Below are 24,630 nucleotides of genomic sequence, written 5' to 3' on the forward strand. Positions count from 1 at the left end.
CGAGGGGGCGAATGGCGAAAACAGCTGTTAGTTTCGGGCGAGCATTCAACGAAGTCGCGTCGCAAGGAGTTACTTTTTGTTATTGCGTGGAAATGCCGCTGGTAAATGGGTGTAGTAAATAGAGATAAAGCCTCTGCACACGTGTTGTGAAACGAACTGATTATTACCTGCCGCACTTCGCCCTGTTTCCTAGTTTCTCAATTTTTTTGTTTTCGGAACAATGGGCCTGGCGGATTGTGCCAAAACATTCAAAATGCGTTCTCCGATGACATCATCGTCACTGTGTTTTTAATTCGCTTCACCGTTCCATCTGTTTGGTTTCTGTGCCCACGTACATTTTAGAATTACTTTAAACCACACAACGAACGCAAGAGATTTTGAACGCCGACCACAACCAATTGGAGCACTCGAGAACATTGAAGGAAAATCAATAGGAGCATCTGCTAGGACACGATGGTCTTCGAGGCGGTGGTGGCCGATGTCCTGAACAAGGTCCTCGGCGACTACATAGAGAACTTGGATCGCAACCAGCTGAAAATCGGCATTTGGGGAGGTGAGTTTCGGTTCCCCAGGGAAATATGTCTTAATTATGCTCGCCTCTCACGCAAATTCATCATTGTAAATTGCGTGCCATTTGTTTATTGTCTCATCTGCACTGCACGCACGTAGAAACAACAACAACAGCGACGACCTTATCCTTGGCAACTTACGATTAGTGACCTAATTCTGTCGCAGAAAACACAAACGTTAATCGGCCGCATTCGCAAGTTCATGAGAAAGCGATTCACAATCTTTCATGAATTCTAGGGAGAGAAGAGGCAGGGAGAATTGCGATTTGCGATTTGGGTTGGGACAACTGTTGCATCTCGCTCTGAGAGGAGGCAGTTCTTGTGGCTTCTCTGTGCTGCTCATCGGCTGTCTGTTTGTTTGTCTTTTACATATATAAAAACTACTTGTATCGGGTGTCTGTGTGAAAACGTAAGCAACTTTTGGGTCTTTTATCTAAAAGTACTCACATTTCGTCAGTCGCCAGTCCGTTGGCATTCCAGATATCACACACACAACCAAACCCCTGTAACTCTTTGTAAATATGTGGGGTGTGAACTCTCGAGACCGAACATCACCACAAAAATACCAAGTTTAGGAGTTCAATTATATACGGCGGCCCAAACAAACGGGTTTGATTGTGATTTGTGACGCAGGTCGGGAGTGACAGACTCTGACAAGCCTGTTTTATTTCGGCTGACCTTGAACTTGGTGACATAATGCTGGCCCCGGCGACTTCGTAAATTGATGTTAATCTTAACGCATTTTTAAGTTCATTTTTAATTTTATTTTGCGCTTCTGAAAACCCCTTCCCAACACATTTGCTTGACTTATCGTTGGAAAGCCTTTTTATTCAGCTATAATTGCTTGGCTAGATACATATGTATAAACTAATTTTATATTAATTTTATATATATATTTATTTTAGACCTAACAACATAGGAAGTAAGTCTTCCAAATCCTTATATTGTTTTATATTTTATTTGTACATAAATCCATAGCCCATTAATCCAAAAAACCAGATAACAACTATTTATTTATTTATTTTGATTTCCGGTTAACATTTTTTTGGCAAAGGTTTTTGTGGTACCCTAGTAAAATGCACAACGAAGTTTCATTCAGATAGTTTTTTAAATCGCCTTGTCTGACTTTGATAATCAAGCTTTAACTCAACATTAATTACTAATAGCCTATGCCAGAGTTAATACCAACAGAGATTGTATTAGTTCGATTTCTTACTTAGAATACCTTGATAACGAAATGTTTTATAACCTCAATAAATTGTGAAATATTTATTTTTAAATTCTATGATTCGTACAGAGTTATCAAAGTTACAATTTATTAACAAAAAAAAAAAAAATTTTCCTCATTTAATTTAATTTAATTTGTTGAAGAGTTATAATGCTTCCGAAAAGCTATAACTCAACAACAACTGAGATTTTTGTGGCACCCTAGTAAATGCACAACGAAGATTTTGCAATCTAAAAGTTTCATTCAGATAGTTTTTAAATCGCCTTGTCTGACATTGATAATCAAGCTTTAACTCAACATTAATTGTCAATAACCTATGCCAGAGTTAATACCAATATAGATTGTATTAGTTCGATTTCTTACTTAGAATGCCTTGATAACGAAGTGTTTTATAATTAATCTCAATAAATTGTGAAATATTATATTTATTTTTAAATTCTATGATTCATACTGAGTTATCAAAGTTCATTTATTCAAACAAAAAAAAATTGTGCTATACTGAAGTGCTATAATGCCTCCGAAACGCTATAACTCAACATTAATTAATAATAACCTATGCCTGAGTTCATACAAACATAGATTGTATTAGTTAGATTTCTTTCTTAGAATAGCTTGATAACGAAATGTTTTATAATTAATCTCAGTAAATTTATTATTATATTTTATGATTCATACTGAGTTATAAAAGTAACAATTTAATGAAACAAAAAAAAAGATTATCCTGATTTTAATTAATTTTTCAAAGTGCTATAATGCCTCCGAAACGCTATAACTGTTTATAAACCCAATCAGCTGATGTAATCAATATTGACCCCAATCAGTCAATTTTGTGTGTGTTTTCTTTGTATTTAATGAATCACATTTGTTTTCATTTGGCAATCACCGCGTGAAGCGTAATATATATTGGCGACTTAAAGCATTTCCAATACACTCCAGTCAATGACTCCTGTTGTTTATTAAGGTTATCTAGTTAAATATTTGCTTAATGAATCAAGTTGCCTGTTATTACAGTGCTCTTATCAGAGTTATTTAAATTAAACACCATTGTATCATATGCCGATAATCAAACACAACTTGTAGAATTAAGTGTAATTGACAGATATCATGTGTCAGTAAAGTCATATATTTTCTTATCAGCAGAAAGCGAACCGCCTCGGAAGTTGCATAAGATTTATGAGTTTGCTGGGTCGTTAAACTATTGACCCACATGCGTAGCTCAATATAAACTCACCGTTTTTTGCTCCTAATTTCGCATTCCAAGCACAACAAACATTAAACAACGAAAATGCCGCATGCCCAAAATGCCAGTCGCTGGTAAATAATATTGATATGTTGGCGCGGCTGTTGCTCATTCCATCGGTATACTGAATACTTTGCTTCCTAAAGCCTCATTCCGGGGCCTCCGTCGTATATAATTAAGTTATTGTTGGCTCCCTTCGTAATTAATGAGCGATAAATCAATGGGCATTTGCTTCTAGTACTGCAATTGACTGATTACCGAAACTGATAAGACTAATGGAATAAAACTCTATCTTTGTTTGCCAGGCGATGTGGTCTTGCAGAACCTCAAGATACGCGAGAATGCGCTGGACGACTTGGACCTGCCTGTGCAGCTTATCTACGGTTACCTAGGTGAGTGAACTATGCTTACCCACAAATTCGGAGTTGTTCACAGTGCAAACTTGTAACTTCTAGGCAAACTGGTGCTGAAAATCCCCTGGAAGAATCTGTACAGCCAGCCGGTGATTGTCAACATCGACGATCTCTACGTCCTGGTCTCGCCCAACAACAATGTGCAGTACAACGCCGAAAAGGAGGCCAAATATGAGATGGACCTCAAGAAGGCGGCGCTGGATGCCCTGGAGGCAGCTCGAAAAAAGGAGCTGGAAAAGGGTGAGCAGCGGTTAAAGGAATTTGCAATCGCAAATAATAACACACTTAATTGCGTGCAGATCAGCCCAAACCCGATGCCGGGTTTGCCGAGAAGCTAACGGCTCAGATCGTGAACAATCTGCAGGTGCAGATAACCAACGTTCATCTGCGCTACGAGGACACCACCACCACGGGCAGTCCCTTCTCCTTCGGCATTTCGCTGCACGAGCTGGAGCTCTACACCACCGACTGCGACTGGGAGAAGTGCTACATGGCCCAGCAGGCGTCGCAGGTCTTCAAAATAGCGAATCTCTCCTGCCTCTCCGCCTATCTGAACTGTGGTGGTCAGCTGTACGCCGACGATAAGAGTACGCTTGCGAGTCAGTTCCAGGCGAACATTGCTTCCAAGGATTCGAAGCCCAGCCACTACAGCTACGGTAGTAGTTTTAGATGCAATAAGTCTGAAACTCCTCACTGATTCCCCTACATTACAGTGCTCGGTCCCATCTCCTGCAATGCCAAGCTGAAGCTGAACATGAACCCGGAGCTTGATAACCCTCCCTTCGAGAAGCCGAAGATCGACCTCACCCTGGAGATGGAAAAGCTGAACGTGGGCATGACCAACACGCAATTCGATAATCTCATGAAGCTGGGCGATGCCATGAATCGCCAGCAGTTGGGCATTCCCTACCGGAAGTATCGTCCCTACAACTTACGTAAATAATGATAGTCTATGTATGCCTTCAGTGGGTCATGAAGCTTTGTTTATTTTCTTGCAGCCTACAAAGGTCATGCCAAAGAATGGTGGCAATTCGCAATAACTTCTATTCTGGAGGAGGAGGTCAAGAAACCCCGAGAGAGTTGGACTTGGCAACACATGCGGACGCATCGTGAACTCTGCAACACCTATGCACAGGTGGGTCCCATGATCGAAAGAAAGAAAAATATCGTCTACACGTTATTTGTTTTCAATTCAGAAATACAAGGAGCAGTGCCTCAACAAGAAGCCGTCAGCTGTGCTGACAGAAACCTGCAATTTGCTGGAAACGAAGCTGGACATATTTAACCTGCTGCTGATTCGTCAGAGGGTCAACATCGAGATAGCCAAGCAGCGGGAGGCAGTGCCGGAGCAAAAACAGGGATGGTTCAGTGGTTGGGGATGGGGTGGCGGCGCCAAGAAGGATGAGCAGACCGCCGGTCAGAAGTTAGGCAAGTATTTAAGTTGTCCTTTTGAGAACCATTCCTTCAATTCTTCTTCCAGTGGAGAAGTTCGAAGCGGCGATGACAGCCGAGGAGAAGGAGAAGATGTACAGGGCAATTGGCTATCAAGAGAACGCCAAACCCAGGGATCTGCCCGACCACTACGAGGCCATCAAGATGAACTTTAAGCTGATCGCCCTGGAGGTCGGGCTGTACAAGGACGACCACGCAGGCACCGTTGAGTCGTACGACTACCAGGCCCTGCCTTCTCTGGTCCTGTTGAAGTTTTCGATGGCCACGGCTTCGATCACCCAACGGCCAGCTGCCGAGGCCATAAGCATCACCGCCGGCATGAGGGAGCTCAAGGTAACGGGTCTCAAGCGGAAGGAGTGCACACCCTTGTTGGTGGAGTCGAAGATCACCGACGAGTTCAACCTGCTGGACGTGTTCTTCGAGACGAACCCATTGGACAAGATGTGCGACCAGCGGGTCAAGGTGGTGGCGCGTCCGCTGCAGATTATATACGACGCGCCCACCATCCTGGCCCTGATCAACGCCTTCCAGCGGCCTGGCGACGTCACGCTCTCCAAGTTTGAGGACGCGGCTAGCACGCAAATGTCCAGCTTCAAGGAGCGCTCGGCCACCGGCATGCAGTACATGATCGACAAGAAGGCGGTTCTGGATGTGGACATTCTGCTGATGCCAAACATTCTGGTCTTGCCCCACAAGGGAGTCTACGAGGCGGACAACACGTCGCTGTTGGTTGTCAGCATGGGCCAGGTGCACCTCTCCAGCCAACCGCGTAGGGAGCACACCAAGCTGCAGCATCTGTTCTCCGCCGGCGAGGACAAGGACGAGATCCTCAAGACGGTGATGGAGAATGCCTACGACAGGTTCACCGTGGAGGTGGATGACGTGCAGATGCTGGTGGTGCGAGCTGGGGAGCCGTGGCAGAGTGCGCTGAAAGAAGCCAGCTCCACGGAGATGCACGTCCTGCGACCCGTTTCCCTGAAAGTCACTGCCGCACTCTGTGTGGTCGACAACGATCCGCGACTGCCCAAGATCAAAGTGGACATCGACCTGCCAGCGATCCTGGTCAATGTCTCGGAGGATCGCGTCTTTCTCGCCATCAGGGTGGCCACGAGCATTCCGCTGCCGGAGCAACAGCAGCCGGGGGCGAAGGTCACGCTGACACACTCGCGCAGCTCCATGTCCATATCCAACTTTATCAACAAGGAAGTCAAAAAGATAGGTCCAAGCAGCAAATCAGCTCCGATGCTCGACGAGATCACGCAGTACACCAATTTGGACGTTAACTTCTCTCTGGGGGAGATCTACTTCGTCCTGTTCCAGTCCAGTACACGGAGCGAGACGAGCTCCGACGTATCCATTGAGTTCCTAACCCCAGACGGTGATCAACTTCCTTCCCAGCTAACTGATCCAATAGCGGAGCCCCTAGAGCGACCACCGCGAAATCCTCCCCAACAGATTTTGTCCATCGACATCCGCCGACTAGAGGCCCATTTTGCATCGCGAACTTACGAGTCTGTGGCCACAGTGAAGTGAGTAACATTCAGAGCTGTGTGTTGAAAGGGTTACGTAATGAGGCTCCTAACTTTCAGGCTGGGGGACATTAATCTGCGACAGTACGGCTGCAGTGAGAGAGGCCTGGAGGACCTGGAGGTCATCCACACGCCCAAAAAGGAGAACAGCTCCAACTACCTGTTCACCGTCTCGTGCACCATTGCAGACAAGACATCGCCAGAGTTCAGCACCAAGTATAACTCAACGGAGCAGCTGGTCGTGGCCAACTTCGAGGTGCTTCAGATCGTGCTGCACCAGGAGTGCCTGCAGCGTCTCATGGAGGTCGTGAACAACTTCCAGAGAAACCTGGACGTGGTACTTTCGACCACCCGGCCACGAGATCGAATGGGCTCCATTGGGGCTGGCGATGGCATCAAACGGACGCTTAATGTCATCCTCGAGGACACGGAGGAAATAATGACCACCAATCAGATGAAGCGCCGCAAGAGGACGCGCCACAACCGCGTCGTAGAGACAGTGAAGGTGCGTGTGATCGCAAATCTAGACGAAGTGGGCCTTCTGCTCACCACCCGAAGTCGGCCGTTGGCCGAAATGAACGTGAAGAAATTCGTATCCAGTCTGATCATGAAGTCGTCCTACACTGAAGTTAATATTGGCCTGAAGGACATCCAGGTCTTGGACCTAAACCCTCACACCATTCACCAGAATGTAGGTGCCTCTGGGCCGACAAAGTACCGAAAATCAATTATTATTATTATTTTCCTTCCTAGATTCTGAGTATTGTTGGCAAGGACGCCTTCAACTGCCAGGTGGTGCTGTACAACAAGGAGGAGACTCTCGACTACAACTCCGATGACATGAAGATCACGGTGGATATTGGCTGCATGAAGATCATCTTTCTCAACTGGTTCGTGACAGGCGTGTTGGTAAGGGCTTTTGCCAATACATCGCTTGATATGTGCTAATGCGCCTGCTGCGCTTGCAGAACTTCCTGAACAACTTTACAGAGTTCCAGGCGACACTGTCGCAGGCTAGTGTTGCGGCGGCGGAGTCCGCTCGCCAGAAGGCACTGGATGCCTACCAAACGGCCACCCGCATGAAGCTGAATGTCCGCATCAAGGCACCCATTATCATTGTGCCAGTTGGCTCAAAGGACTCGAATGCCCTGTCGCTCGACTTGGGTCTGCTGGAGCTGACGAACAACACGGTGGAGGTGGCGGTGGCCAATGAGGAGCGGCTGGCCGTCATTGACGAGATCAAGTTGTGTATATGCGACGTTAAGATTTCCAAGGTGGTCTTACTGGATGGCAACGAGTCGACTGTTGATGGTGAGATCAATTCCGATTTCACCAATACCTTTCAACAACTGGTTTTTTTTTTAAGAATTGGACGCCGCTGTGGGTTATTGTTCTAAATTTAATATGATGAATCCCATGAGTTGCACCCTGCTGGTAACCCGTAACTTGTCGTACACCTGGTACAGGGATGTGCCCGAACTTAACCTTTCTGGTCGCTTGAAGTCCATAGAGGTAAGGATTGATCAGAGAGAATCTCAGCTAAGGCTGTGACTTTTACCCAACTTACAGCTCACTCTCTTCACGGACGATTACGCCTTGGTCATGATGATCCTAAATCACAACATCAACGAGGGATTGGATGAGTTCCCCCCCAGCGAGGAGGCGATACCGGAGCCAAAGCAACCGATCCAACGACGTAGTTCTCGTGTTGATCGGACTCCCCGCGCTGTCACTGCTTCTCCCAAACGAGACAAGATTCACGAATCGATGAAGTTCAACTTCCAGTTTGACGGTGTGATCATAAATCTGATGGAGGGTGAGTAACTTATAGCGATGCTCCCAGGTTTACTGAACCAACCGTTGTGCCTTCAGGTGAAGACGCAGGACTCGCCCGGTTTGGATTATATTTCCTTTCCATTAAGGGCACAAAGCTGGACAACGGCACACTGAGCACCTCAGTGGTTCTTTGCAATGTCCAAGTAGATGACACGCGCAAGAACTCCAAAAGCCAGATCCGACAGTACCTAAGCCGCAAGGACTGGGTTCAGCCCAAGTTGGATGCGGAGGAGATTATCGATGCCTGCTACAGCGATCGCAACTTCATGGTCGATTTGACGGCCATAATAAAGGAGGGCGACACATTTGGTGGGTGTCACTTTTTTGCCTGCAGTTTATCCATCTTATGTCCTAAGACCTCCAAACTTTCTTACTGTAGCTGAGGTCCGAGTGCGAGCCTTCGACCTGATCGTCTCCATCGACTTTTTGCTGAGACTGTCAGCCTTCCTCACCCTTCCGCCTGACGAGACTCCTCGCTCGTCTTCGATTGTGAAGCCAGTACTGGTTGCGGAAACATCTCAGGAGACCAAGCAGTCCATTCGCTCCTCCGCCCTGTTGGTCGCCAACGAGCTTGTGCCTGCGGAGGTAAACGGTAAGTGTGAAATCTAGGTCACTCTCAATACCCCTTAATATCGCCAGTTCTTTTGTACCTATCGTGCAGTGCCGAACCGTAAGATGAACCTCTTACTACACATCGATGAACCAGACATAATATTGGTGGAAAACCTGGAAGATCTGAACACCAGCTGTATTATTTTTAATGTGGGTCGATTCATTGCCGAGTTTTACTGTTGCTAATGGCTCTGTAACATTTTTAGGCCCAAGTTAATTTGAACTACCGCAGCATTAACGACAGACAGATCATAAACGGTCAGATTGACGCACTCAAGATGTACATGAGCGCTTTCCTGCCGGAGCGGCGCGAACTGACCCGCCACTACATCCTGCATCCGTGCGTCATTAGCCTGCAAGGCTCCACGCCCGAGGAGGAGGGTCTGCACATCAGCCTGAAGCTGAGCGACATCATCGTCAACGTGTCGCCGGCCACCATTGAGCTGCTGAACAAGGCCATGGTGAGCGTCACTAGTGGCAGCTTGGCGAAGACCGCCATTGCCGAGGAGTCGCGTAACTACTCGACCCTGTGGCATCAGCACCACTTCCACAGCCGCTCATTCTGGTTCACCAGGGTGGAGCAGGCCGTCGAAGCCATGGAGGTGGAGCAGATACCAAGCAAGGAGAAGCTAAAGACGGAAAAGTGCGTGATCGAGATCCCCAGCATAACGCTGGTGATCGAGTCCGGCGTTGGCTACTACACGAAGCCACTTATCTCGCTGGACACCCGCATCACAGCCGTATTCAACAACTGGAGCCGTAATCTCACTGCCAACGGCTCGTTGACACTGAACATGGTAAGAGGGCTTAAAACCTTCGACAATCTTAAGTATGCTTAAGTATACGTTAGACCTAAACTTCTACTGCGCTTGCAGAACTACTACAACCAAGCTCTAGCCGAATGGGAGCCAATCATTGAGCTCAACGAGGTGATCGGCCGCAACGGAGTCCACGAGTACACCCCTTGGGAGCTGAAGTTCGAAATGGGCATGGAGAAGGTGCAGAGCGAAGTGGAAGACGATGTCGAGCAGCAGGCCATGCACATGAATATCAGCTCAGAGGAGACGCTCGAGATCACGTTCAGCAAGTCGTGCCTGGGCCTGCTGAGTGAGCTTGGCGAGGCCTTCTCGCAGGCCATCGATGAGAAGGGCTTGACGAAGCCGGAGATCGTGGCTCCTTACGTGGTGGAGAACGACACTGGCTTCGACATCAATCTGGATCTCCGCAAGGGCATCTTCACGCTGCACGAGGTGCACCGGGGAGGCACCTCGCTGGGTGTGAGCAGTACCCTCCTCCTGTCCACCAATCTGGCGGAGGTCGATCCCAACCAAATAAAGACCTGCACGATTTCCTCGGGCGGTCGAGCGTACCTGCAGACCAAGGACTTGAGCACGTTGTCCGAGGAGGATGCCGAGGACTACAGCCTATATGTGACGGTAGGAGGGCAGGCTTCTCTGTGAATCCGGAATGCTCAAACGGTTTACTTTGCAGATTGGCGACATTAACAAGGAAATCGCTCTGCCCGTGTCCAAGTCGGACACTCGTTTCTTTAACCTGATGCGCAGCACGTCCCAAGAGCCGTGGGGCATTATCTCGGAGGTGAAGCAGGAGTACGGAACCACGAAAATCAACATTCACGGAGTTGTCAGTGTAAGTGCTTGCATTGGACTATTGCTCTCATCATTTCCTAATCGTTTCCCCTCACTTGCAGGTTCATAATCACTTTACGACCGGTATGAACATTTATCGACGCAATCCCGCGCCCACTGCTCAAAGCTTCGAGGATATTTACGTCGGACGGGTTCGTCCTGGCGAGGTGTTCCATGTGCCGTTGCACGCCATCTACGCGGAACACAAAGACCTCTACTTCTCGATGAAGGGCTACAGAACCTCAGTGCAGGGCATTTCGTGGAGTGCAAGTCCCTCGGACCTCAACTATTCGCACCAGCTGCATTGCGACCCGACCAAGACGTTTGAGCCGCTCATCATTAATGCGCGGAGAAAGAAGTCTGAGGTCTACTTCGAGAACACCACGAAGTACACGTTGCTCAGCGCCTTCTACACGATTCACCTGCGCCCGCCTCTCTATCTGCGCAACTCCCTGCCCATCAATATCCTAGTGTCGGTGGCCGGTTGCTCGGTCCGAAAGGAGGACGGCCTGGATGGCCAGTCGTCGATGAAAGTATTTGACAAGGGATACAGCAAGGAGGATTTTCTGGACTACGGTGAAAAGGAGGTTCAATCGGGCGATGTGCTCCATCTGCCCACAGTTCGATTAGCCTCAAGGGACAAGGAAGCGAAAAGCTTCCTCGTTGTGCGGGTGAGTTATTCTGAATTCAAAGTAATATCCAACCAACGAGCCGAGCCCTCGCCTGTTTAGCTGGTTCAATATCTGGAGAAGGACTGGTCCTGTGCCACCGAGATCTGGGAGTACAGCGATGACGTTGTCACCTGGACGTTCTCGTCGTACGACTCGGAGATGAAGGTGGACATGGATCTTTATGTGAAGTGAGTTATTACAACTACTATAATTATTATTTAATGCTGTGTTATATCAGTTAAGAGTACAAGCTGAGATATTTCAACATTGTGGCTTAATGTTAATTTCTTTTACACTTTTAGTTACATATATTATATTTTAATGATTATGATTGACTTATGTAAGAATGAGATAATATTTCGGGTGTATTTTGTGTCGGATTGGATAAACAGTGCGTAGAGCTTTAAAGAAACTTGAGGTAATGATAAGGGCTATGTTTGTGTCATTGTTGTCAAGATAGTGTGCGTTGATCTCACTTGGTATATTCTTAATCTTTTTAATTCTTTATTTATATAAAGCTAACTTATAGGTAAAACTAAATGCTAATTTAGATTATAAGCAATAGTGACTGTCGTCTTCCGCTCGTTTAAGGTGGCATTATTTAATAAGTTTAAGATAACAATTTGAACAGTTTAGATTTAATGTATGAGAGTTGTTTTTGTAAGGAAAGTAAGAATTTAACTTGTGTCGTTGTTGGTGGGGCTTGCTAAAATGGAAAAGGGTTGTCGGTAAGAAAAGTTGCTGATCTGTGTTGGGAAAAGGTAGGGCAAAAGATTAGGATGTTTTCTATGTTTATGGGAGCGCTGTTGCAAAATTGGCAAGTTACTAGAAAGTGCTGTGTCTCCAAGTCGAAGACGCTTGATTATTATTTGAGTGTTTCTGCTGTAAAAGGTGTGCTTATATGAAACGTTTGGAGGAGTATTTTGAGAGATTATAGGTGTATCAGGGAGAGGTGTTGTTAAGTAGGTCTATTTGTTTTGATTTGAACTATTTTTTCAGATAGTGTGTGATGTCGGTGGTGTTGTTATTTTGGGTGTAGATAAATGTTGCGTTTGTGAGTGTTGTGTGTTGTAAGTTTTCTGATGATTGTAGGGTATAGGTTGTGCTTATTGGAGTTAGTAAGGGATTTTACGGAGGATAGGGAGGTGCAGATTGCGTGTTTGCCTGGGGTTTGTAAAGCGATCTTAACCGCTTCATGAGTTAAAAAGGAAAAAAAATCGAGGAGTATTGGGGGAGGAGTCCAGATTTAATTGTTATATTGTCATCTGTTACGCTGTAAGTTATGATGTCGTTTGCCTTAGACCCTTCGGTGAATAGAAATTTGTGTGTAATTTACGGTATAAGAGTTAGTTTGGCAAACGAATATGTAGTTTCGTTACCCTTTATACATAAGATAGTTATGGGGAATTGTTAGGTTAAAAGGTTTCTAATGAAGGAAATGATGTATGATTTGAGCGTAGATTGTAGGATTAACAAATAACAATTTCTTACCCAGTGTTCATTCTACTTTTCAGGACAGAGAATCGGCATGGCAGCATGATGCTTACGATCTACAGCCCCTTCTGGATGATCAACAAGACGGGAATGATGCTCACTTACAAGACCGAAACGACCTCCGTGGAAGTGCTGTACCACCCTCCCGAATACTCTGGACCCATTTTGTTCACATTTCGAGATAAGTTCTTCTTCGACAAGAAGAAGGCCTCGATCCGCGTCGACAACGGCCAATGGAGTGAGAAGATCCCCCTGGACGTGGCCGGTTCGATTGGCGAGGTGATCTGCCACTCGAACAACCAAAAGTATCCCATCGGTGTTCACAACCACTTGACTCAGAATTCCCTGACCAAGCAGATCACCTTCATCCCCTTCTACATTGTGTGCAACAAGTGTCGCTTCAGCATTGAGCTGCAGGAGCAGAGCCGCCCAGCCGATCCCTGGCTGCATCTGGATCCGAATCAATTCGAACCCCTCTGGCCGAGAAACGACTCCAAGAACAACATGGTGGTGCGAGTGGATGGCAATGTGACTCCGGCCTTCGACTTCACGGAGGTGATATGCACGCTTCTAAAGCTCGAAAACAGCAGACACGGCGGCATCAACGTCGACGTCCAGACCACAGAGGGCGGCGTCTATATCACCTTCACCGACTACAAACCAGCCGATGCTCCCGGCCTGCTGATCAATCACACCGGCAAGCAGGTTGTCTACTACGAGAAGGGGACGAGAAACGAGCAGATCCTCAATGCCAAGAGCACGGTTATGTATGCCTGGGACGATCCGACGGGTCCCAAAGCTCTCATATTTGGCGCCAACAAGCAGGAGACGGATCTGAAGCGTGACAATATCGGCGAAGTGGTGTAAGTAGCCCATGGTCCTCCTTGTGTTTGTGTTTTGCCTTTCCTAATTACAATTACATACCCACAGCATGCAGGACGGCAGTAAGGTTCTGTGGGTATCCTTTTTGGACGGCCTGCAACGTGTGCTCCTCTTCACCGAGAACGAATCGATCGCCAATCGCACCGAGAGCACGGCTTCGCTGCAATCCATCACCCAGAGCATCGATCTGAAAATCCACGGCATCGGACTTTCGGTGATCAACAACGAGTCGGGCCTGGACATACTGTACCTGGGCATCACCAGCTCTGGAATCATTTGGGAGTCGAAGAAGGTGACGAAGAAGCGCTTCAAGGAGTTCACCATTTACGAGAACGGGCTCCTCGAGAGCGAGTACCAGAAGTATCTGGTTCACAAGAGTGTCAACGACGTGCAGACCTACAAACTGGACAACAAGTTCCCGGTAATATGACCAAAATTCCTATTTGTCGATCGGAAACTCAATCGCAACTTTTCAGATCGACTTTGACCTTATGATCCTAAAGAAGTCGGTGGATCGAAACATAAAACGCAGCTTTTATCCGGCGATTTGGGTGTCCCGCAAGTCGTCGCCATTCCAGAACCAGCTGCACGTCAAGATCAATCGCATCCAGGTGGACAACCAGTTCATGGATCCAATATTCCCGGTGGTGCTGGCGCCAATACCACCGCCGAAAAGCGTGGCGAACACCACCACCCTAAAGCCGTTCATCGAGTGCAGCATGGTGCAGCGCATCATGCCGAACTCGCAGGTGCGGCAGTTCAAGTACGCCAAGATCCTGATCCAGGAGTTCCTGTTCAAGGTCGACCTGCTCTTCCTCACGGCCATAGCGGAAATGTTTGCCAAGGAAGTGTCCGACGAGGTGGCGGCCAAGCAGTTCCAACAGGACGTCGAGTCCATTGAGATGCCTCTCTCCGCCTTCTTCGAGGAGCACTCGCTGGAAGAGCAGAAGAGCTTCTACGACAACCTGCATTTGGGCCCGCTCAAGATCCATGTTAGCTTCTCGATGGCCGGGTCGGACACAAAGGCGTTGCCCGGCTTCCTGGGCACCTTAGTGCAGGGCGTGGGCGTGACTCTGACGGACGTCAACGATGTGGTCTTCCGACTAGCTTTCTTCGAGCGCGAGTACCAGTTCTTTACCCAGCAGCAGTTGATCAACGAGACCACCTCGCACTACACGGGCCAGGCCCTGAAGCAGCTGTATGTGCTCGTCCTCGGCCTGGATGTGCTGGGCAATCCCTATGGCCTGGTGGTGGGACTCAAAAAGGGCGTCGAGGATTTGTTCTACGAACCGTTCCAGGTAAGTCAACGCTCATTTGCCTAATCACTTATCTACAAGTTGTGTTGTATTCAAGGGCGCCATTCAAGGACCCGGTGAGTTTGCCGAGGGTTTGGTGCTGGGCGTGAAGTCCCTCTTTGGCCACACGGTGGGCGGGGCTGCAGGCGCCATGTCCAAGTAAGTGGCACCCCTTTCAAATTGATCGAAACCAAAGTGGTGTAACAACAATCTTTAAAACCTTAAGGATCACTGGTGCCATGGGCAAGGGCTTGGCTGCACTGACCTTTGACGAGGACTACCAAAAGAAGAGGCGCCAGGGAATACACAACAAGCCGAAGAACTTCCACGAAGGACTAGCCCGCAGCAGCAAGGGCCTGGTGATGGTGAGACCTTGCTGAAAGAGGGTTCCTTTCGTTATAATATACATATGTTATTACTTTGTATTCAACCAGGGCTTTGTGGACGGTGTCACTGGCGTTGTAACCAAACCCGTGAGTGGGGCTCGCGACAACGGAGTCGAGGGCTTTTTCAAGGGCCTGGGCAAGGGTGCTATTGGACTGGTGGCTCGCCCCACCGCCGGCGTGGTTGACTTCGCCAGTGGCAGCTTCGAGGCTGTGAAACGGGCGGCGGATGCGAGCGAGGATGTGAAGCGCATGCGTCCGCCGCGCTTCCAGCACTACGACTTTGTGCTGAGACCCTATTGCTTCATGGAGGCGACGGGCAATAAGATAATGAAGTAGGTGATGATCGCACTTAATCGGTTTAATAGTTTAGCAAAACGTGCTTTGTTTTCCTTACAGGGAAACCGACAAGGGCAAGTTTGCCACCACGGACAACTTTATCCACTGCGAGGAGATCATCCAGAAGTCCGAGTACCTGGTGGTGACCAACTATCGCCTGATGTACGTCCAGCGCAACGAGATGTTCGGCATCTGGACGGTAAGTCTCGCAGCGACCCTTCAGCCATGCGAATTAACCAGCTAACCATTCAATCCTAGTCCCTGTGGTCCTACCTCTGGAGCGAGATCAGCTCCGTGGCTGGCACACCCCGCGGTGTCCAGATCACAGTCAAGGCGGAGGGCAAGAAGGTAATGGGCCTGTTTAGCAGCAAGGAGTCGCCCCGAAAGCTGGTGCTGCTCGGCGACGAGCGCAAACGTGTCGCCCTGCTGGACATCATTGAATCTCAACGCTCGGACCCCAATCCCCTAAGGGCCACCCTCAGCTATCCGGGGAGCATGTAGCAATAGACCTGAATTTATATCCCTACTGTATTATAATCCACGCACATCCCCACGGCACCGCAACGACATGGAAATCTACCTCGATCATCAAGATTCTGTCTGTCCAAGCACCTTGCACCATGCACATGCCCCCAATTGGAGAGGTCACACTCACGTGTCGTACTTTTACGTATGCTAACAACCATTATGTTTTGATATTAAAATTTTATGTCAAAGTTTATGTGACATCCGGAGAGTGGTTTCACTAGCTTAAGGACTAAATCTACAATACAGAGACGAGCGGGCTCTCCAGGATGCCAGAAGTTGGATGTTTGATAGCTGATAGTTGACGGATGACGGAGGTGCGGCAGTCACACCTTCTTCAGGAAGCTGCTGGGAGTGGTGGCCAGGGGCATGATTGGCTCGTAGTTGTTGCAGCCATCGCTCTCGCAGAAGGACGTCAGCGAGGCGAGTGCGTTGGCGGCCAGCGCCTCCACGCTGAACATGGTGGACAGGTGGCCGCTGCTCTCGAACTGGTTGATGATCATGTTCACCTTGCTCTTGGCCTCCGCCTTCAGGCACGACGGCGACGTGGGCGGGCTGCCGAGCAGGCCCGGATCGCGTTCGCCCGGACTCGCGTCGTAGCCCTCGCCCAGTTCGCCGTCCGTCAGCAGGTTCTCCTTCTCGCTCTGCTTGCACCGAGCGTTGCTGGGTGAGCCCCCACCCGTGCTGGGCGTCTTCGGTCCGGTGCTCTTGTTGAGGCGACTGAGGAACCAGTTCCGGGCGAGCTTATCACAGTCCTTGCTGGCCGGACTCGTCGACGGCATGGTCGGCGACTTGCGCTGCTTCTTCTGCTCCTTGGTGGGCGTGTGGGCGGGGCTGGTCAGCGGCGACAACATCTCCGCCTCGCCGCCATTCGTGTAGCTCTTCTTCACGGCCTTCTTCAGGCGGTCCGGACTCGGACCACCGGGCGACAGCTGAGTGGAGAGCTCACTGTGCACGGTCTTAACCCTGGCCTGGAAGTCCAGCGACATGTGGCCATGCAGGCTGGAGGGCAGCGGCTGTACCTTCAGGTCGGCCTCATGGAGCAGCCCCATGGAGGACTCCACCTCCCCGCCCATGGAGGCCACTCCGACGGCGGTGTCCTGCAGAGGCTGGGCCGGACACTTGGGCACATCGTACTCGAAGCGGCGGGCCAGGGCATTGGGACTGTTGTTCTTCTCCGGCAGCTTGGGCAGCACCATGACCGAAGAGTCCATCAGGCCGTAGATGGGCGACGGCTCCTCGTAGATGATGTCCGCCGTCGTGTAGGTGGACTTCTTCTGGACCGGCGGAGTGGGCAGTTTTCGGGGTGGAGGACTCTTCAGGGGAGGCATCGGATGGGCAGCGACGTCCCCGCGGATGGCCGCCTCGATGGCGTGTATCCACTCTTTGGCATCGACCTCGTTGCTGGCCTGGTACACGAACTTCTTGTTGGGGTCGTCGGTGGTGATCTGGAAGCAGACGTCGCGCCGCTTGCCCTCCCCGAAGTGCTCGATCTCGATGGAGGAGCTCTTCAGGTAGAGGCTGCTGCTGGGTCGGCAGGCGGTCGGCCCGTCCGCGTAGCACAGCATCCAGTCGTTGAGGATGCCGCAGTAGCACTTCCTGGTCTGGTCGAAGAACAGCCGCTTCGGTACGATCCGCTGCAGCTGTCCGTACTTGGTGGACCGCTGCAGGGCCAGGTGACCGGCGGGCAGGTCCGCGTACGGACAGTCAATGATCAGCTCGTGGGTGAAGGTTATCGCCTGTTGGGACTCGTCCTCCTCCTGACCCGTTCCCTGCCCCTGTCCGTGGCTCTGGCCCAGGGTCTGGCCCTGACCCTGACAGATCTCGTAGAGCTGCTGGTGGGGCTCGTTGTCCGCCGAGCACGTAACCGGTTGGTTGGCGGTGCAGCGGTCCAGGGACCCGCTGCTGCCCAGATCAATGTATTCCCGCGAGGCGGACACTGCAATTAGAGGTAATTAGTGCGAGTTGTAGGCATTAAGTACAGTCGAGCTTCTTAAACCTCAAACTCATAGCATTATTAGATTGTTTCCAACCTCTAAAATTTAGTAGGGTGTTTAAATGTTGCTTTTTCGTTTTTTATATCTTCAATAAAAGCATAATATTTCAAGAAAATCTCGATCGGAGCAAAATTTACGATAGTATGACTTTTCTATACCTGTTCAAAATTTTAAAGCGTTTTCAAAGTTGGTGCCCATCATAACTTCAAAACTACAGCTTTGATTGTTTTGAATTTTGGAACACTGGTTCTGTACATTGGCTAGAACCGAGTGTTTTCAAAAAGTGAAAGATTGCAAAGCAATTATTTTGTTATTTTGATTTTATAATATCGGAAGATCCAGAAGTTATGATGGGCACTGAACTTATATCCAGACTAATTGCTTCCTTTGCCGTAGTACTTAATACGCTTTCATGTTAATTTAACAGTATTACCATTACCATTAGTTTTTAAGAAGATTTATAACTGTTTTGTCAAACAAAGATCGCAAAAAGTGGCCTTTTTTCACGAATAAGAATAGTTTTTGTGACTTACAAATCTTTAAAGATAATCTACCCTGATTCCTGTTAATATGCCATGTTATTAAATCCTTTGTTTTCGGACCAAAGTTTAATAACCATTTGATTGGTTGATTAACGTTTAATAAAATGTATATTATCTAAAAAAAAAAGAAATTATATTTACTGGTAAGTTATTATTGAAGTCGGCAGTTTCTTATTAGTTCTTCGTAGAGTTTTCCTGCTCACAACAATTAGAGAGTTTGGAAAAGTATTAGGATACTAATTGGTGTGAAAAATTATATCACTGGGAATTTATGATTCTTTAAATCAACACATTTCGAAATATGTGCATTGATGTTCTGTTTGCAAGGCATAAGTATCGCATACAAAAAGTGTGCAAATAATGTTTCATATTATTTTTATTTCTTTACCCAAACACATTAACTTTAATTAATTATTCTTCAAAAATACTTTAAAGTTCATTTATACGAATTTCAACGAATTTCATCACATGGACTGTCACAAAAATCTTTATAGAGGTTTGAAGTTGTTTGGCAATATAAAATATACAATAGTTAAAAACAAACGGTTACAAATTATTTTGATTTCTTAAAAACAAAACAGTATTGTTTCAAATTTAGGTAAATAATAAAGGACATAATGTATTTAAACTTTTTGTGGCTCACTTAAAAAACCTCAGCTCAAATTATTAATCTGTGATGGACAAAGGCTTAGTGTAGCTAATTTAAGTTTGAGTTATGCAAGTATGACTGTAAGTATGCACTCACGCGAGTTTTTTGATGAGGACGGGGAGGCGAGCATCTCCAGATAGCCGCTGGGACCGGTCTCCCCGCCCACCTTGCTGTCGACGCAGTCCACCAGGCTGGTCCGTTGGTTGCCCGCCGCCTGCTCGTCTGTGTATCCTAGTCCCAGTCCCGATCCCGATCCAGATCCAGATGCCGCCAGCAGAATCTCGCAGCGGGCGAGAAGTGCGGCGGTCTGCTCGGCGGCCGTCATGTGGAAGAGATTGGAGGCGTTCTCGTACTCCGAGGTCTCCAGCGAGGCTCGGAAATGGGCGCGGACATCTGCAATTGAGCCGGGGAAGAGGGAAGATCGTAAGTTCTGGTGCTCGCACTCAGCTATTCAGCTGGCTAAGTGAGGCGGCGGCCCCATTAGCTATTAATTTTTAAACGCATCATTGCTCCTAATGGCCGGCGATTGAGCAAGAGTGTAGTTTCCAGGGGGCAATTAGTGGGCCATTGGAGTGGTGGTGTCTCTTCTGCTTTGGCTTCTGCTTCTGCTGCAGTGACTCACTGGGCGGGAAGTTAAGTACGCCGGTTCGCAGTAAAGAAAGACCGACCACATACACACCAGTGACCTCATATAGCGCAGCGCTTGCCCAAGAGTCAACTGCGAATTGACCGCGGCAATTAAAAATAATTTCACTGGCCAAGAAAGTTAACTCTGGTGTCTGCGACTCTGGCTCCCCACCCTGCTCCGAGTTGAAATGCCCACATCCAGAAGTATAAATTATTTAACGGTACAGAAAGAAAAACATAAAAACACTGAAATTTGCAAGAAATCTTGTTAAAATTTGAGCACGCAAAGCTCTGGAGAGCTGCTCTTTAAACGTATTACGTCCGAATATGGCAATAAGCAAAATGTCCGAAAGTCTTGCTGGCAAAAGCCGAACTTAAAATGCCCTCCCATGATTCAATGGGAAAAAAATAATTTAATTTTCACATTTTATGTGCATAACTCTTTTATAAAGATTAACCATTAAAATTCTTTTGTTACTTCCTACCGGAAACATGCGTATTGTTCTGCGGTTCAAATCTAAGCCAAACAACCCAAAACTGAAATATTACGCTTCTCTACTAGAAAGTGAATAATTGAGGGTATTGAGAAAGATTGTAATGTTTTTTCTTTTCAATGCATATGAAAATCGGGCATTAAAACTGATTTTGTGGGTGCATTTGTTTCTGCAAATTCAGCACTTAGACTTTGTCCCTTAGGGTAAAAACGAAAATAAATATATTTTGAATAAGATATAACTTATTTTTAGAACTGCCCACTCTTTACTTTTCTCAATGGTCTACAAATTGTAATGAGAAATCGCGTGATAACAAGGGGTTTAACCAGGATCGTTGGAAACTCCCCAGGGACTTATTTGTTCGATATTTTAATATCAACAATAAGCTGCGATTCAGCCAAACAAAGATAAACTAAGGCAACAGTCATCGGAGGAGGCTTTGATACAGTGCTGCCCATGCCCTTCATCTTGCCCAGAGCCAGTGAACCGAAACCTGAGAAAATTAAACTGACCAAAGAAGACGGCCAGGGAGGGGAAAACGAGGCTAAAACAAGCGCTTTGGGCTTAGTTTTGCGGCATGTCCAATCCCCTGTTTATTGTCTACCTTGTGCATATACACATGAACATGTAGCTACATACATACATATATAAATAAGCGATTCGGGGGAAAGGCGGTCCAACCGAGGAGTCCAAATCGGTCTCCATGAAATTTACGAAATATACGCAGCGAGAAGAGTCTGAACCAGAACAAAAGAGTATCAAACTTGGACGCTTGCGGAATGAGTCAATAATACTCTGGCACTGGGTTATTGTTAACGCTGCTGGTGTGCCGGAGTTTGCTCCTCCGCCTCTATTTGGAGTCGGTTTGTAATTTTTTGATGGCGCTGTTTGCCTGGCAAAATTAACAAAGTTTCTGTTGATCTATCTCACACTAACTGGCTTTAATTTTGATCTTTCTTTTCAGCTACACCCAAAGAAAAATATTAAAATCGTCGGCACAGGTATAAAGAGTTATATTTATAGTATAAAAATATTATTCAGGTGAACGTTATTGTAAAACGAACAAATCTATCTTTGAAAAAATAAATATTTATATGTACAAAGAAGTTTAAGTTATATATTTATCCTACATTTTTTTGTTCTTTTTTTATAATCAATCTACTGCTACCTATTATTATCTATACCTTGCGAACTTTTTAATGGGATAATAACTCGGCTCCATTGTAATAGCTATTTTAATGAATTATCACCTAAAATCGTTTCTTTGTGTGTGCACACAAATCAACAACAATCTTACCCAACAAAAACTGATCAATTTCGGCCCGCTTAGTAGTTGGCTTTGTATCCATGGCTTGTATTGGCTGGTATTATTCTTGCCGTTTTGTATTTTGTATTTTGTATTTTGTGTTGATTTGAAGCGTTTTGCGTTAATGTGCGTCGAGTGCTTGTGATGCTGGCGATCGTTTGATTTCGCGCCCGGGCTTTATTGTGGCTTCTCTCCGATCTGGATCTGAACAGTCAGCTGTATCATCTGGCATATCCACCGACTGCACACACACCACACTGAATTTTGCCTTACAAATTAACAGTTTGCTGTCAAAAGTGGATAACACATTTTTATAAGATCACATGCACAGTCGCTACCCATGGGATGCATGGGATGAATATCTTCGATTGGGAGTCAAGCGCGGGACACGACCGGAGTGCAACTGAATGTACATATTCCCGGATTATCGGCTGCTCGTCGTACGGAAAACACCTCCCCCGCTGCGAACCCGCTGTAGAGTTGTCCTATTTATAGACGGACCATCGATGCACCACTATCTAGCTATCCACCTATCCAGCTATCCAGTTCACCAGATACCCGTACGCGTCGAAATACAATAAACAATCTCTACTCTATTGCGCCTGCAGTTCTCGCTCTATTCGTTTTATTTGTTACTTTTGTCTGCCGTTTTTCACTATTTTCGCTTTTTTCGGTTGCACGCTTCGTTTGGCGCCTCATGGAAAATCAACTGATGACGTTATGTACGGGTATCTGGCAGCCAAGTATCTAGATTCGTTCGGTGGGGAAACGAAACTGTGTGCCTGCCATTAAATGCCATTACGAAATCCCTCTTTGGTCCGCCCAACCCCCACCCCCTGCACTTGTCTGGGTGTCTCCGTTTTTGTTTAATTTTCATTTTGAGTTTTTCACTCTTCCGTCGTGTCTGTCATTTGCGGTTTCCACTGTTTTGCGGCTAAGAATCGAACACAAACACGGAGACGGGTGCCCACACGCAGAGGAGCTCGGACTTGGGATTAGGGACCCGGGAATCGGGAACCGGGGACTTGGGACCTGTGCCTCCGTCTGGGCCTCTGGTTTGGGGCCAAGCCTTTTAATTGTGACTCATCTGAACAGCGACGCGTGTCGCCACAAAGAAGCAACAGTCTGGCCAGTAAAATGCAAATACAGTCGAACTTCTGTTAGACAAAATTACATCTGCTACACAGAAAAAGAAAACTCTTTTAAAAATGTATTAAATTGAAATTAAAATGACAAACTGTAGACTTTTGATTAAAGATAACCATAGTAACAAAAATCAAAGAAACATTTTCTATTTTCTAAAATACCTTAAACTCTATATAACGTGTACATATTTCTTTAATCTTAGTTAAGTTAAGGTGCGAAATATAACACTTTAGTTAAAAAGATTCATGAACCAAAGAGAATATGAAGAGAAAAACCGTAAGAAAATGTTATATTTTTAAATTTTAAAATTTAGTTATGCTAAATTGTAAGTGTTTGTATTAATATTTGGACTTTATTGACTTTTTTGTTTAGTGTTTCGAGCGGTAATAATTTTACTGTATGAGCAAAGTGCTGACCATTTCTCTGAGCCACACTATATACATACACCTGCTGTAGGTAAGTACGTGCCTAGAGACTGCTTTTACTTTTTGATTCTTTATTTTTTATCAAGCCCATAAAATCGAAATGTAATTTAATTTGCACTGGACTATTTGCTTCCTTTGTGGCGGCCGTTAAAAATATTTATTGATTCAGAACATTTGCAACTCGGCACCGACGCCTTTGTTTGCTGTTGACAAACGTACGGCGAAGTCTGGACCGCCACTTTCGTTCCGCGGAAAAGCTAGGCAAACTGTTTACCAGCTGGCTGCGCCGCGCGACACTTTTCCAGCCCCGAAACTAGACGGAAACCTTTGCGCAGGCGTGCAGATACCGATAACCCATCACCATCACCACCCCCATCTCCACCGCTTTCCCCGCACTCCTTCCGCACTTCCGGTCATTTTCGACGGCCCGGCTTCCTGCCGCTGCAAAGCTCCCAATTAAAGAATTAAGAATGCATCCACGCACAAAGTTTGATTTCGCATCCGGTTTTCCACTGCGTTCTGGTAACGTTGACACCTTTTCGCTCGCGGGCGAACTTTTCATCGCCGGAGCCAAGAAGCGAGCGCAACTTTCTGGCTGGTGCGCCACCATGAATCACTCGAGCTTAACTGACTTAACCGACTGACTTGGGGCCTCGGCCTCTCTGGCGGCCTCAGCTCTGGGATGCCAGCCCCAGCCGATGGCCACCCGAACGCAGCCGAAGTGCCCTCGGCTCCGGCTCTCTCTGCACTGCGGGAAAATATCACTTTTTGTTTTTTTTATTTTAATCGCACTTTTTTTGAGAACAAAATTGGTAATGAAAGCTTATTATTAAAGTTATAAATTAAAGTGATCTACATATATAAAGGATAGGACTGTATATGTCATTTATTCGCCTGTTTGAATATCATTCCGTTTATATCCCCGTAGGCGTAGTGACCCGTTCCCAGAAGGCGACTACTACAAATAGGAACGATCTTTAAGACTAAGTTAAGACTTTAAAAAAATTTGTTGGGCTCTGTTTTGGCCGATGGGGCAGAATGTCCCAGTTTTTTGGTTTAAATAAAACTTCAGTTGTTCAAAAGAAATTCAAGGTAATAACTTTTTAAATGAATACTATGTAGGATCAATAAAAAAGAAATAAGATTTGATGGAAAAATTGATGATGAATATGCGATCGTTACGAAGAAGTAAGATTGTAAATACGTATTTTGTTTGATATTTAATATATTTGCTATTTGCAAATGATATATTGGCTGCAGCTGGTAAAATAAGAACATTTTCTATTTGTTTTTTGCAATATACAATTATTGATTACTTAACTAAGGT

The 24,630-nt window shown here is 46.7% G+C and overlaps 2 protein-coding genes across 3 annotated transcripts; one reads left to right on the plus strand and one right to left on the minus strand.

The window, feature by feature from the left end:
• The first annotated feature begins 5 nt into the window (after nucleotides 1–5).
• LOC108149611 (vacuolar protein sorting-associated protein 13) lies at nucleotides 6–16,313 on the plus strand. The gene is made up of 30 exons (XM_017277320.2): nucleotides 6–101; nucleotides 343–553; nucleotides 3,343–3,429; nucleotides 3,493–3,690; nucleotides 3,750–4,106; nucleotides 4,164–4,385; nucleotides 4,449–4,585; nucleotides 4,647–4,878; nucleotides 4,931–6,431; nucleotides 6,492–7,122; nucleotides 7,185–7,340; nucleotides 7,400–7,742; nucleotides 7,798–7,943; nucleotides 8,001–8,247; nucleotides 8,304–8,576; nucleotides 8,647–8,859; nucleotides 8,929–9,029; nucleotides 9,086–9,676; nucleotides 9,755–10,315; nucleotides 10,371–10,529; nucleotides 10,591–11,199; nucleotides 11,260–11,387; nucleotides 12,714–13,556; nucleotides 13,624–13,996; nucleotides 14,052–14,873; nucleotides 14,929–15,029; nucleotides 15,097–15,235; nucleotides 15,305–15,588; nucleotides 15,653–15,791; nucleotides 15,851–16,313. Exons 2-30 carry the CDS (start codon nucleotides 454–456, stop codon nucleotides 16,091–16,093), a joined length of 9,936 nt encoding a protein of 3,311 aa, XP_017132809.1. The 5' UTR covers nucleotides 6–101; nucleotides 343–453; the 3' UTR covers nucleotides 16,094–16,313.
• Nucleotides 16,278–23,946, minus strand: LOC108149612. Of its 2 annotated transcripts, XM_017277322.2 has the most exons (4): nucleotides 23,788–23,946; nucleotides 21,724–22,019; nucleotides 19,402–19,698; nucleotides 16,278–18,056 (listed from the first exon to the last, which is right to left on the minus strand). In XM_017277322.2, exons 2-4 carry the CDS (start codon nucleotides 21,773–21,775, stop codon nucleotides 16,444–16,446), a joined length of 1,962 nt encoding a protein of 653 aa, XP_017132811.2. In that variant the 5' UTR covers nucleotides 21,776–22,019; nucleotides 23,788–23,946; the 3' UTR covers nucleotides 16,278–16,443. The 2 variants fall into 2 exon arrangements, with proteins under 2 accessions (XP_017132811.2, XP_017132812.2); XM_017277323.2 differs by lacking the exon at nucleotides 23,788–23,946 and having other exon boundaries at nucleotides 21,724–22,991.
• Between the last annotated feature and the right edge of the window lie 684 nt (nucleotides 23,947–24,630).

This window comes from Drosophila elegans, unplaced genomic scaffold (assembly GCF_018152505.1).
Source record: "Drosophila elegans isolate 14027-0461.03 unplaced genomic scaffold, ASM1815250v1 contig_133, whole genome shotgun sequence".
NCBI classification, from domain to species: Eukaryota; Metazoa; Arthropoda; class Insecta; order Diptera; family Drosophilidae; genus Drosophila; species Drosophila elegans.